Genomic DNA, 14,653 nt, shown 5'->3' with positions numbered 1-14,653 from the left:
TCTCTTTTAATTGAAACACATATCTGTAACATTTTTATCAAATTTCTGATTGTTTTTAAGACACATTTTTGAGTATTGCCCCTCGTATACTGGAATATGGCAGATCCTATCATTTACTTGACTTGTTTCTTCTTTCTGAAAGGTGTTTTTCAAGTTTGGAAAGTGAAACAAATCAAAGGGTAAAAGATCTTGTGAATATTGTTGGTTTGACAAAACCTTAACTTCCTTTTTATTCCCAAAACTACTTAACTTTCAAGGCCTGTGGGTTTGGACGCTGTCATGACAAAATTTAATGTAGTGGATTCCTGACAAACCTTGGGTGTTTTTGTCAAGTGCATCTTATTGCAAATTTGCTTTGAGGGTTCAAAGCAATGGAATCAAGTTTCACTATCTGTTTGAAGTTCAGACAAACGTGGATAACTTCCATTTTTGATTTTTTAAAGTAATTGTTTAGATATTCTTACACACTGTTGTTTTCACTCATTTTCCCAAAAATAGGGTGACTATAGAGTACTTAGCTTTTTTACTGTCAAATGTTTCTTTAAAACATTGTAAATTACTGCCAAAATGATGCCTATAAATTTTGCTATGTGTCTTAAATTCAATCAAACATCATTAGTGATTATTTGTTGAATTTTCGCAAACATTACATTGGTTGTTGTAATTATTTGCCGCCAAGGATGGTACCCATTTTTGATGCCCATTATATCATTTTGTTGATTTAAATCCATTTGCTCATGTATCTATAAAACAGACATTAGTTGCTGAAAATTTCACATATTTCAGGGAATATTTCTTTGGGATTCTTAACGAGTTTTACAGCAGCTTTCATGAAGCGTTTATTTTCAGTCTAGTTTACTGATTCTTTACCATTTATTTTTAACGCAGTGTCTCGAATAGCCCTTGTTTTCCAGTTCTCACAATGAAACTGTGATGAAAGGTGGTCAAATAAATTGTAATCAATTCAGTAATGATTCAATCATGAGAGAAAGTCAAGCCTAATGTCATATGATTTCTATATCATATGTCATAGAGCTCAGGATATTATTTGTTCAACAGCCCTTGTATGTCTGTTTCTTCACAAAGCTGTTTTTCAAACTGTTGCTCCTAAAATTTTGAACTAGTAGACCAAATATACAATGAATCTTTTTCTAACATATTGAAATTCATGGCCCCAGGGTCAGGGATTCTGGAGATAGGGTGGGACTCTATTGATCATATAGGGGAATTGCTTTAGAATTCTCTCCCCCTGTTTAGTAATCAAAGAAACTGCGCATGGTAATAATAAGCAAAGTTGTTTTTTCCAAAATTTTGAATATCATGGCCTCCCATGTTAAGGCATAAAGTTAAAATGCATTATTTATTTTAAAAACTTATTCACTGTTCCTGGGTATTTGGCAGACACATATAATATTGATGAGCAAGAAAGTGTCTTTGTATGAAATGAAATTCATGACCCCTGGTTAAAGAGTTCACCTGTAGGGGCAGGGATCTATCAATTATACACAATTTAGTAAAAATGCAGTATTTCTTTAAAATTCTTTTTCTCTGCCCATGAGTATTTGGCAAATATATTAAGCTTATGCGTATGATGTGCAAGGGTGCCTCATCCAAAGTAATGAGTTTCTTAGCCCCTGGGATAATGGTTTCTTGTACTTGGATGGTTTGATTAAATAATACAAAACAAAGAAACATTTCTCTGTCCTTTAGTATTTGGAAAACATTCTTTTCACTTGGCAATGATGAACAAGGGTAAGTCTTCCAAAAGGTTGAAATTTAATTATTACCTCAGAGACAGCAGTTCTGTGAAAGGACAGGGCTCTATTAAGGAATCACTGTCTAGTTAGTATAGTATGCCAGGCATCAACGATAGTGGGAAACATGGGGTAATTTGCATAATGGGCGAAGCTTGCTATGCATAAATTATCCCATGTTTCCCACTATCATTGATGTCCCTGGCATACTGATACTATACTAACTAGACAGTAATTCCTTATATTTCCATTTCACTGTGAAATAAAATTGAAGATTTAATTTTTTTTATAATGTAGCCATAGATTTTAATTACAAGAGGACTTCCATGCCAATTACAATAGACCTCGGCAACTGACGTCAAACACAAAGGCAGCTGCATGAGATTTACATGTATATTTGGTCTCATTAGCGTCAAACACAGAGACAGATGTGCACGAGATTTGCATGCATATTAGGTCTCTTTAGCTCCTGACCTATCGACCTGCCTAATTTACATTCCGGTAGAAATATCAAGAAATCAACTAAGCTAACTTTCAAAGAGTTATCACAGAGAAAAAAAAGAGGGAGGGGGGGTTTATATTCTATGGACATATCTTCTGAAGTTTTTTTTATCTTATCTTTAAATTACTTAAACCTATAATATACAACTCCATGTTTCTATAATGGGAGAAACCGGTTCCATAACCTGTGCATGTTTCCTCAATTTGACCTAAATATTTTTTTTTGAATTTTCAAGAGATACTTGGCAAGATTCATGTCTTTTGAAAATCAAAAAAGTTAAATGAAAGTTTTAGAACTGGTTACTTACTTGCACTGGCTATTGCATCCTATATATTTATTTACTCCAGAGGACAAAACATCAACAAAGCCTCCTGAAATAGTTGATTCACACAGTGGTTCAAGTATTCCTAATTCGGAGAAGGCATTGACACAGATGTCTAAAAATCAAAGGAATGAATGCAGTGACACAGGGTCAACTCCAGTGAATGGATCTTCAGAAATCACTGCACAAGCAGATGGTAAGTAAATTAGAACTGCTGTATTTATATCAATTAATAGAAGCATGATGCACTAATGTGCAATATTCACTTTGTTGGCATGGCCAGGTGTGTTATAGGACCAAAGACATCCCAAATTATGAATTCAATGCTTGAAAATAGAACCTTGATATAATATGTTCATGATTTTAAAAATTCATTGCAATGAATTACATGTAGTGTTCATTAGTTTGAGAAGAATGTAATTAGGGCCCCGCAAGGATTTGCGGGTGCCCTATTGTAATCACTCTGTCCGTCCGTCTGTCTAGCTGTCTGTCTGTCTGTCTGTCTGTCCGTCTGTCACTCTTCCGTCCACAAATTTTCTGTTTTTTTCTAATAACTTTTTTTATGGTTGCCCAATCAAGTTCAAATTTGGTATGGTAGTTCAGTATGCAGAAATACATATTTTGATGCTAAGTTTGGTCCTCTATGTCTTCTGGTTTGGAGCTGGGGTGGTGGGGTAGATTCCTTAACTATGCATAAGAATGAATGGGCAACTTTTTTTATGGTTGCCCAATCAAGTTCAAATTTGGTATGGTAGTTCAGAAGGCAGAAATACATATTTTGATGCTAAGTTTGGTTCTCTATGTCCCCTGGTTTGGAGCTGGGGTGGTGGGGTAGATTCCTTAACTTTATATACAAAAGCATTGTCAAAGAGAGATAACTGCTGAAGATGTTCCCATTGTAAACTGAATGCTGCTATGAGTCCCTTGGGATTAATTAGCTCTCCTCCTGAAGAAAATCCAGTGAGAGCATTATCTTTATCTGTCAAATTGAGATGAATTACCACCTCTGTTTGCAAATGAAGTTTGTTTTTAAGTTAAGTCAATTTGGAATGCTATGAACACTCTGAAATGTGGATTTAAATATAAATTTTAATAATTTATTTTTTTTAATAGTTATGATTTCATTGAATTCTAATAAGTAAACAAGAAATTTTTTGATTTACTTTTTTCACTTTATGTTAATTCAAGAATATTATTAATTTTTAGGATAGTGGTATAAAAACCCATTCAAACATTAATACTGAAAAAGTTCTTATTGTAAATTTTGAAGAAGAAAATGATGAGAGAGGTACAATTAATCCCTTGGGATTAATTATCTAGCCTGCTGCAGAAAATTTAGTAGGCTTTTCTTTATCTGTCACTTTAAAATTAATGAAAACCTTTGTTTGCAACTGCTGTTTGTTTGAAGTTAAGGTCAAGCCTTCATGATATTTGCATTCATTGAAGGCTGGCATGTTATATAACACAAGCTTCATAATTGTTTAAATACACATTCAATGTTAAGTTGTTCTTTACTGCCTAATGTACAAGGATATTATTTTCAGGTTTTTGAATATTCAGGAATTATCTTGAAATTTTAAGAATACAGTTGCTGTTGCTTATTCTTCGTACATTTTTTAATCATTCCGTAAGCTGCACCCTATTTATTCTACCCCATGGCGGGGCCCTTGCTGACTGGTCAGTTTTCTAGTTGTGTGAAATTAACAATAAAATTGAATGACACACAGATAAGTATTTGATATAGATTCTGAAGGTATTTGAGTATCATTCATTTAGTGAAGTTGTTATTTAATAATTAATTAAAGTTATTAATTTTTAAGGTATTTTTTTAAAAATGTCATTTGAAATGACCTTGAGCAAATTATAAAGATTCTGTTTTCACCATCTTTGATTTCTTTGATATATTTTTTTTTTTTGAAAAATAATATTAGAAATTATGTCTTAATTTTCAAGAAAACTAAACATTTTCCTGATAAAACAAAGAAAATTAATTTTAATAAATGCTTTTGTTATTGAGTATCAGTATAGATGTACTTTATTAATACCGGAGAAATCCTTTTGGCTTAGATGATATACAGGGGAGAAAGGAGGTATCCATTGATATTGGAGAAAGTGAACTGTCATCTATTACACAAGGCAATGTGGAAAAAGCAAAAAATGAAAGTACTGAAAAGGATGAGAATCAAAGTAATAAAACAGGTAATAAAGATAGAGATGTAAAACTGCATGCAATTGACAATAGGGAAGGTAGTTTAATCCCTGAGCAAGTGATTTCTACATCAAATCAAACTCCAAAGAGTGATATAAATCAGGAAGACAGTAGGGACTTACAGGATGACAACAAAATGTCTGACTGTTCCACTGGTGGCTCTGGTAAAGAACAAGGTGATTCTTCTGAGCCTAAACCTGATGAAAAGGGCAGTAAAAAAGTAACTACTGCAGAGGATACTGGAGAAACTAGTTACAGTATTCAAAACAACCATGAAAATAAAAACAGTGTAGACCCTTCTAATAACTTGACAGAAGCAAGTGTTGATCAGGATGGGAATTTAGATGCATGTAAACCTAACCCTGACAGTATTGTAGAAACAGGTTAGATATTTTATTGAATTGAAATTTTTGTCATGTGTTTTTACAATTGCTTCATATTTGTAATATTCTAATTAGTTTTATTTGCAGAAGTTGAAATAGGTGTTTAAAGACAGCTTATAAATAATTTTAAAAATAGAGTATTTCATATATTTTAATATTTTGATGTTTTTCAAAGAAATACATCAAATACATGTGATATTAAGGTGCCCATTTTTCTGTATGTGTGTAAATAATTTTTCAAAATACAACTACAGTGGAGCCTCATTTATCTGGATGCTTTGGTTCCCAGTCAATTTGTCCGGATATGTGAAGCATTCGGATACCTGAATTGCCTTGATTTTTAATTATTTGGCCTCACAGAACATTGGCAGTAGTACAAAATGTTGCTTAAATCTGTGAATATGTTTTAATGTTTAAATACTTTAATAATGTAAGTACAGTTGATTCTCCATAAACAGCCACCTTTTGTAATTTAGAAATCATGGCAGTATAACGAATTTGATGAAGAATTGAATTGAATTCTTCATCTTTTAGGAAACAAGAAATGGAGTTACCTTTCTTAGAAATGCCATTTTGTAATTACATGTACATGTATATAAAAAACATACCGGTATTTCTAATTCTGAAAATACTTCAAGTAATTTTTTTCATGTTCAATTTTGCTAAAACAAAATGTGCTGTTATGAAATACCAGGTAAAGACATGTACATGTGAATGCATGTAAATCTGCACATCTGATATTAAAAAAAAATAACATGCTGGGTTGATCGTCAAATGATGATTTTAGCAGAGCTGACATCAAATGGATCACCTCGCCCTTTTCCGTCGCACGCTAGAAAAGGGCGAGGTGATCCGATTGAGCTGACATGCCAATTAAAAATTCCAGTCCATATAAATATAAATAGTATAATAATTAATTTTTGTGGTGAAAAAAGACTTTCCAGATAGCGAAAGCGGAATTCTGGTTAAATAAATGAGACAAAATAACGTTAAAAAATTCTGTTCCCATGAAAGATCGTCTAGAAACTGTAGTATCTGGATATCTGAAGGTCCACTCTACTCCTACTTACTGTGTAGGTTTGATTTAAAAATATCCTGGCACACATGTAGACTACAATATATGATACATAATTCTTTTTATCAGTTTTTTTTTTTTGGATGAACAGTGTTGCCATTGCTACTAAAAATAGAAATGTTTGTGAAATACTTCAAAATTGCTACTCCTTTTACTGTTATAGTCTGATTTTTGTATAGCTTGACATGCTAGTAGACTACTCTTAGATACAAGTTGCGTTTATTTTTATGCCCCGCCATGAATATGGCCGGGGCATATAGTGTTTTATAGGGATGTGCGATTTTATCGGTATACCGGTATATCGCAATTTTTTGTTGCATGATATGTATCGTGAAACGGAGATCTAAATACCGGTTTTTAGGTACATATTATAAAGTCCAGAAATTATTCATTTATTTGTTCAATCTTTCAAATTACAATTGCAGAAAGTATTAAAAAAATGTTGTTAAAAGTGAAAAGAACTACATCTTACCGTCCAAACATAATTGATTTTATATATTCATAAAAATTTCAAGAATGCAAAATTTTGTTTTTATAGCATATTTTTTAGAAAAATAATGACTTTTCATATAAAATCATTGTAAAAACTGCTTTTAAAAATATCAAGATATTATCGTGATATTGTGGGAAAAAAATCGTGATATATCGCGATACGAAATTTTTGGCGATACCCATCCCTAGTGTTTTTCATGTCCGTCTTCCGCCTTCTGTCCTTCTGTCTGTCCTTCGCGTTTAGCTCTGTTCAAAGCTAAGTTTCAAAGAAACTATACAAGATATTTTCATCAAACTTCATATGCTGATAGATATTGATGAGAGCTATGCAACTGCATCAACATATTTTGACCTTGGCCTCACTTTTCTTAGATTAGCGTTTAGCTCAGTTTTAAACATACCATTCAAGATGGTGTTATCAAACTTCACATGTTGATACAAACTTCCACGGATAATACATCTAGGGATACACACTACCAGACTTGGTTTGGATGCTGAATCTGACCTACATTTTCCAGATAAGTGACCAGATTAAAGTTTTTGGAGCAGGTCCATTCCTAAGGAACTGTAAGCCCTACTTGGACCAAACTTGCATGGATGATGCATCTAAGGACGGACACTACCAGACTTGCTTCGGATGCTGGATGTGACTTACATTTTCCAGATGAGTGACCAGGTTAAAGTTTTTAGGGCAGGTCCATTTCCAAGGAACTATAAGCCCTACCCAAACCAAACTTGCACGGATGATGCATCTACAGATGAACACTACCAGACTTGCTTAGGATGCTGGATCTGACCTACATTTTCATTCTCAAGTAACTATAAGCCCTACCTGAACCAAACTTGCATGGGTAATGCATCTAGGGATGGACACTACCAGATTTGCTTCGGATGCTGCATCTGACCTACATTTTTATTCCCTTGTAACTATAAGCCCTGCCTGAACCAAACTTGCATGGATGATGCATCTAGGGATGGACACTACCAGACTTGCTTCGGATGCTGGATCTGACCTACATTTTTATTCCCTCGGAACCATAGGCCCTGCGTGAACCAAACTGATAAAATTTTATACATAGACAAATTTTCATGTTGCTTTACTAATATATCCTCAGGGGGGGCATTCATGTTCTATGGACATATTTCTAGTTTTTATTAATTTTGATGAGTAATGTTGCCATGTTCATGAAAAATTGTTTTTCTGATGACTTCTCCTACAGTTTTTGTCTGAGTGCAATAAATCTTATCGCAAAAGGGACTAATTTCCAATGATTATACCGGAATTGTCCGGTAATGCTATTTTTTGCCGTTGGCAAATTTCAAGTTCAAGTGCCTCTTTTCTTTTCCTTTGTATTGAGTCTTATCAGACTGGTTGAAAAAAAGTAGAACCTAGTACATGCATGGGAGACATCATCTTTACTAGCCAAGGATTTTAGGTCTGCAGCGCGCTGCATACCGAAAACTTTTTGCTAGTGATGATGGGGTGACATTAGAAATAAAAAACTCTGGACATTCCTCATGATAAAAATGACAGAATAAAATTAATAAATGTACATTAGTCATTGTTTCTCCACATTGTATCTTTAACCATATCAAATTTTTAGATCAGCAGTGAATATATTATTTATTATAAATTGTAAATGAATGTAGGTATAAACTTTCAGAAATGTGCAGTAATTATAGTTTCCTTTGTTTGATAATTTTTATTTTTATTTTAAGACAAGAAGGGGGAAATATCTTTAGAGAAAGAAGATGCCGGAGGAGTGTTTGATGAGACACTGGACTCTATAAAAAGAAAAGATGGTAATTCGTGTATGACTCAATTTCTAACTCACCTGAGCTGAAAGCTTAAATGAGATTTTCTGATCTGACATTTTGTCTGTAGTCTGTCTGTTTGTATGTAAACTTTAACATTTAAACTTATTCTTATCAAGATCACTGTCAGAAAAAAGTCCACAATTTCTCTATGGTCTATATATAACTTTCTCATGGAGAATAATGGGATCTTGGGAGTTTCCACAACAAACAGATTACTTATTTAACCACTCAATATGCTTCATTTAAGCAACGAATCATTATTTTTTGAAAGATATTTTCTCCATTTGCAACGGTGTGTGCAAAAGAATTGAATAATTAACACACATTATCTTGTATCTTTACATGCAAAATACATGTGTAATGTAGAAATTGTATATTGGCAAGTCTTTTTAATGAACCTAGCTTTTTGTTCATAGAAAAATTCTTTAAAAATCTTCCTCACAAGAACAGCAAAGTCATAGGTAGCCTTTATATAGAAGCATCCTTAGGAAGTAGGATACATACGTTTCATTGTGAAAATTTCAACTCATTATTTACTGACACTTTTTTTAGGTCACCTGAGTCACTCAAGTGACCTATTGCCATCCATGTTGTCCGTCAGTGTCCGTCGTTCGTCGTCCATTGTCCATCGTGTGTTAACATTTGAACATTTTCAGCTTCTTCTCTGAAACCGCTAAACCAATTTCAATTAAATTTTGTATACAGCATCAGTGGGTGAAGGGGAACAAAAATTGTAAATTTCATGGTCCCTGCCCCCCTTGGGCCTGAGGGGTGGGGCCAAAACCACTAAAATTAATGCAATCTTTAAAAATCTTCTTCTTTACTCCTGGACTTTAAGCAGTCAAACTGTTTGCATGATTGCAATCAGCAATGAGTACTCTACTAAAATTGTGAAATTCATGGCCCTGGGGTCAGGGGTTCTAGTGCTAGGGCAGGCTAAATAAGTAGGTAGTAAAAATCCATTATTTCTTGGAAAATCTTCTTCTCTGCTCCTGAGTATTAAATAAACCAAATAAGAACATAGTTATGATGAACAAGAGTGTCTCTACCAAAATTGTGAATTTTACGGCCCCAGGTTCAGGGGTTCTGGTGTTAGGGTGGGGCTCTATTGATTATATAGTGAAAATACATGAATTCTTTGAAAATCTTCTTCTCTGCTCCTGGGTATTGAATAAACTAACTAAGTACATAGTTATGATGAGCAAGAGTGCCTCTACCAAAATTGTGAATTTTATGGCCCAAGGGTCAGGGGTTCTTGTTTTAGGGCGGGGTTCTAATGATTATATAGTGAAATGCATGACTTCTTTGAACATCTTATCCTTTGCTCCTGGTTAATATGCTAATGATCTAATTACATATTTAAGGCCAGGATTTATTTTATTTTCAGTTTTACAAACCCTCCGCTCAAGGTTTTGAATTTTCAGAAAAAAAATAAGAAAAATTTCTTTCTGATGTCAAATTTGAGTCGAGATCGAGATTTCAAATTTACAAAATCGCACTTGCTGTTTTACGATGAAACTGCGGTAAATAAAGCTAGATCTGAGAAGATAGATTGGTTTAGTGTAAAATTCATTGATAAGAGTGCCATTCAAGAGATTTAACCGAGCCTGTTCCTGTGACGTCAGTAGCTAGTGGGGAGATAACCTCAAAGGAAGAAAAAGATCAGGAACCAAAAGTAAAGTCTACCACCAAGCCAAAACCCATGTCCGAAAAACCAAAACCCTTGGAGAAATCTCAAAGCAAAGAGTCAACATCAGTCGTAAAATCAAGACCTTCATCTGTGGTAAAGTTGCAACCCTTGAAAACAACATTTACACAGTCAACAGAGAGGAAAATAGGAGTTTCATCAAATAAGCGATCCTTGACCATAACTGTTGACAGTCCAAGGACAAAGGCAACTTTACCTGAGACAACAGAATATTGTATACTGTCATCATGTGGATCTATGGACAGGAGAGCATGGAGACATGCCCTAGCAAAGCACCTGCCAGCTGTGTTCAAGGACGCGACTGGTGTGGAGCATTTGCCTGGTGCCGTCCAAGCACTAAGATGGTTGGTTCATATGGCCTATGGACAAGATGCCTCACTATGGGATGCGGTACACATAGTGAATCAGTCAGGTTTAATTCCAGAGTCTGCAAACCTAAATCCATTGCATCATAAAGTATTTACAGAAGCATGCAAGTTGTTGCAGATTTCAGAGCCCAGTCATTTCACCTTGCGACCCATCAACTCTCCTGCTGTGTTGCTGTTCTGGAGGTGCATCATGGTGATTCTGAATAGCTGTAGTCCTGATCAACAGCAGCAGTTTTACCATTTTCAGCCTTTAGAAGACCCCAGCCAGGAAGACAAGATGGTTGAGGAAGCATCGGATTCTGAACTGCCGTCAGACTTGGAGGAATTTATTCTAGTGGATGAAGCTGATTCAGAGCAAGATGAAACTACAGTACTGGCCAATATGTTATTGCCCCAGGTATTTGATGCCCATTTCCACCTAGACCGTTCACTTAGGGCAGTCTGGGGGAGGTCTGGAGGACGTACTGTAGAGGAATTATTGCAATGCAGCTTCTCCAGTGATGTTTCCTATAAACCAGCCACTAAAGTAGACGTTGTTGGGGGAATTATCATATATAGTGAGCCCAAGTCCTATCCAGAGGTAAACTTCACCTTACAAGGTCCCTGGAAAGTGGCTATTGGAGTCCATCCCAAACATTATGATTCCCTCACCGTCGAAAAAACAATGATGATGCAACAACTTCTAGACCATCCTAAAGTAGTGGCATTGGGGGAATGCAGCCTGGACAGAACCATTGCTCCTTCACAGTTGTGTAAACAAGAAGAGGTGGTTGTTAGGCTTCTAAAGTTATCAAAAGTCGAGCAGCCCCTTTTTCTCCACCTCAGAGGACCAACGCCCTTTTCCAAGGGGAGATAATTATGAATAAGTGAAAAATTATTGGCATTTTTAAAAAATCTTCTTCTCAAGAACCACTGGGCCAGGAAAGATGAAACTCATGTGGAATCATCCTCAGGTAGTGTAGATTCAAGTTTGTTCAAATCATGACCCCCAGGGGTTGGGCGGGGCCACAATGGCCGACCAAAGTTTTACATAGAAATATATAGGAAAATTCTTGAAAAATCTTCTTCTCAAGAAATACAAAGTCATGATTGGTCATATTTATATGGAAGCATTCTCAGGTAGTGTAGATACAAGTTTGTTCAAATCATGACCCCCGGGGTAGGGCAGGGCCACAATGGCCAACCAAAGTTTTACATAGAAATATATAGGAAAATTCTTGAAAAATCTTCTTCTCAAGAAATACAAAGCCATGATTGGTCATATTTATATGGAAGCATCATCAGGTAGTGTAGATTCAAATTTGTTCAAATCATGACCCCTAGGGGTAGGGCAGGGCCACAATGGCCGACCAAAGTTTTACATAGAAATATATAGAAAAATTCTTTAAAAATCTTCTTCTCAAGAATAACAAAGCCATAATTCATCATATTTATATGGAAGCATCCCCAGGTAGTGTAGATTCAAGTTTGTTCAAATCATGACCCCCGAGGGTAGGGCGGGGCCACAATGGCCGACCAAAGTTTTACATAGAAATATATAGGAAAATTCTTTAAACATCTTCTTCTCAAGAATGACAAAGCCATGATTGGTCATATTTATAAGGAAGCATCCCCAGGTAGTGTAGATTCAAGTTTGTTCAAATCATGACCCCAAGGGGTAGGGCGGGGCCACAATGGCCGACCAAAGTTTTACATAGAAATATATAGAAAAATTCTTTAAAAATCATCTTCTCAAGAAATATATAGAAAAATTCTTTAAAAATCATCTTCTCAAGAATAGTAAAGCCATGATTGGTCATGGGACTTCTTTTGGATTAAAACTTATCAATGATAAACCCATTTTCTACTTTTTTCTAGCCACAGTGCTCAGGTGAGCGATGTGGCTCATGTGCCTTTTGTTGTTTGTATAATTGTTTTAATAATTGTGACCATTATAGTAGTCAATAGGTATTGTTTATAAAGTAATATTTTGTATATTGAAAATTTTAAAAAAAAATTATAAAATAACTCAAACACAGAACTGTTCATCCATAAGGACGTTCCAATTGGAACGGGGAGGGGTGTAGTACGAATGAAATTTTGTACAAGCTACTAAGGGGTTTCCCCGATTCTATAATTAGATTAACAGAGACTTTCTTCCCGCCAGCCCTTGCAGCACTGCAGAACTTTAATATTTGTATTTTGATATATTTGTACTTTAATATTGTTGTACCTGTGCTTACAGAATACATTATAAAATAAGTAAAGGTGTATTTTTTCTATAACTGCCCGTGGTAGCTATTGCATATTGCCAGCAACATTGTTTAGGTCTCTGTTATAGCTTACAGTCTAAGCATCATTCTGCAGAAAAGGGATGCTTATGCATCAGATGTAATGAATAAAACTATGGGAGAAGTTAAGTCCATTTGAAGAAGAAATAAACAATAACCTGAAGAAATAAAAAAAAATTCAACTATTAAAAGGCAAGAATATACAAATATATACAGGCATGTAGTATCATTTGTATCAGCCAGAAAAAATTATTTCACACTTAATTGAAAAAATGTTCACCCTACCCCCTAATACTCCTTGTCTGTTTTATGATTGGAATTATAATTTTAGGCATCAAGTAAATTTTAGAACAATGTCTACACATTCACCTAACACATATTAAAAAAAATGAAGATATATTGAAAGACTTTTAGGCCATAATAAATAAATTGCTAGATTCTCATCCGAATTTTTTTAAAAATCGAGGCGGGCGGGCGGCTTTTATTTTATATTTTTTATTTTTTCAATTTTGCAGATTTTTTATTGACCTGGTCAACCGGTGTAATTTTATCTACAATACCCGAATAAAAGTCTTAGTAAAGGTTCAATTATCTCTTACTTCACATCATCACCAATCTTTTTCAACCAATGACCTTTCAATGTTAAAAATATATACGCATGTATTACAGCAATTACAACCTTTTCAGCTGTCAAAATCATGTCGACTTTTGCAGGATTTGAAACGAAAGTAGAATGGTAGATGAATACCGATTCCGATCAGAATTAAGACGAAGAAAAACAGAAATAAAAAAAATCGAGGCATGGTATAAAATCGGGGCGGCGGGGATGAGAATCTAGGAATATTTTTATTATGGCCTTAAAGAATTGATTTTTTAAAATATATTTTGATCAACATCACAAAATTTATATAACTGGCACAAACTGGAAGATGATGAAATAAGCAATTAAATGTTCTACTTTCCTGTTTGTAAGCATTATGTGTCCAGTGGTAAGGAGCCTATTAGGATAGCATAAAAAAAGAATGTACAAATGTTAATAATTGATTTATCAATTTTTTTTTAATTTCCTTCTCCTTCAGGACTTTTTTGTTCTCTTGTTCATAACTAAACCTAAACATAAGAAAAAATGCTGGCCTTATAATGAAGAAAGGGGCCTCTTTCAAAATAGATAATTTCAGGGCCGCTGGGTCAGGGGTACCAGGGGGGTACTTTGACTAAAAATAAATTAATGCTTTGAAATTTGCCGTTTGATAAGCAATGGTGCCTCTTTCAAAATTTGTGAATTTCATGGCTTTTGGATTAAAACACGAACCAAATACAATCGCTGGAAAGTTGTTACATGATACTCAGGTGACCTATAAGGCCCGTTGGCCTCTTGTTTAGCTCACCTGAGCTGAAAGCTCAAGTGAGCTTTTCTGATCACATTTTGTCCGGCGTCTGTCCGTCTGTCTAGCTGTCTGTCTGTAAACTTTTCACATTTTTGACTACTGCTTAAGAACCGCTAGCCCAATTTCAGCCAAACTTGCCACAAAGTATCCTTAGGTAAAGGAGATTCAAGTTTGTACTAATGAAGGGTCACACCCTCATTCATAGGGAGATAATTGGGAATTAATGAAAATTTGGTGGCATATTTTAAAAATCTTCTTCTCAAGAACCACTGTGCCAGGAAAGATGAAACTAAAAAGGAAACATCCTCAGGTAGTGTAGATTCAAGTTTGTTCAAATCATAACCCCCGGGGGTAGGGCGGGGCC

The 14,653-nt window shown here is 34.9% G+C and overlaps 1 protein-coding gene across 4 annotated transcripts in view; it reads left to right on the top strand.

Moving 5' to 3' along the window:
• Nucleotides 1-14,653, top strand: part of LOC134267782 (uncharacterized) — a 71,131-nt gene that overhangs the window by 38,608 nt on the left and 17,870 nt on the right. For all 4 annotated transcript variants that reach the window (XM_062750002.1, XM_062750000.1, XM_062750009.1 and 1 more), the window contains 3 exons: nucleotides 2,604-2,774; nucleotides 4,646-5,170; nucleotides 8,457-8,540. In XM_062750002.1, coding sequence (XP_062605986.1) covers nucleotides 2,604-2,774; nucleotides 4,646-5,170; nucleotides 8,457-8,540 — 780 coding nt within the window. The remainder of the gene's footprint in view (nucleotides 1-2,603; nucleotides 2,775-4,645; nucleotides 5,171-8,456; nucleotides 8,541-14,653) is intronic.

Source organism: Saccostrea cucullata, unplaced genomic scaffold, assembly GCF_032062105.1.
Source record: "Saccostrea cucullata isolate Sc308-1 unplaced genomic scaffold, CSIRO_AGI_Scuc_v1 ctg725, whole genome shotgun sequence".
NCBI lineage: Eukaryota > Metazoa > Mollusca > Bivalvia > Ostreida > Ostreidae > Saccostrea > Saccostrea cuccullata.
This window is presented reverse-complemented; position numbering and strand designations above follow the sequence as displayed.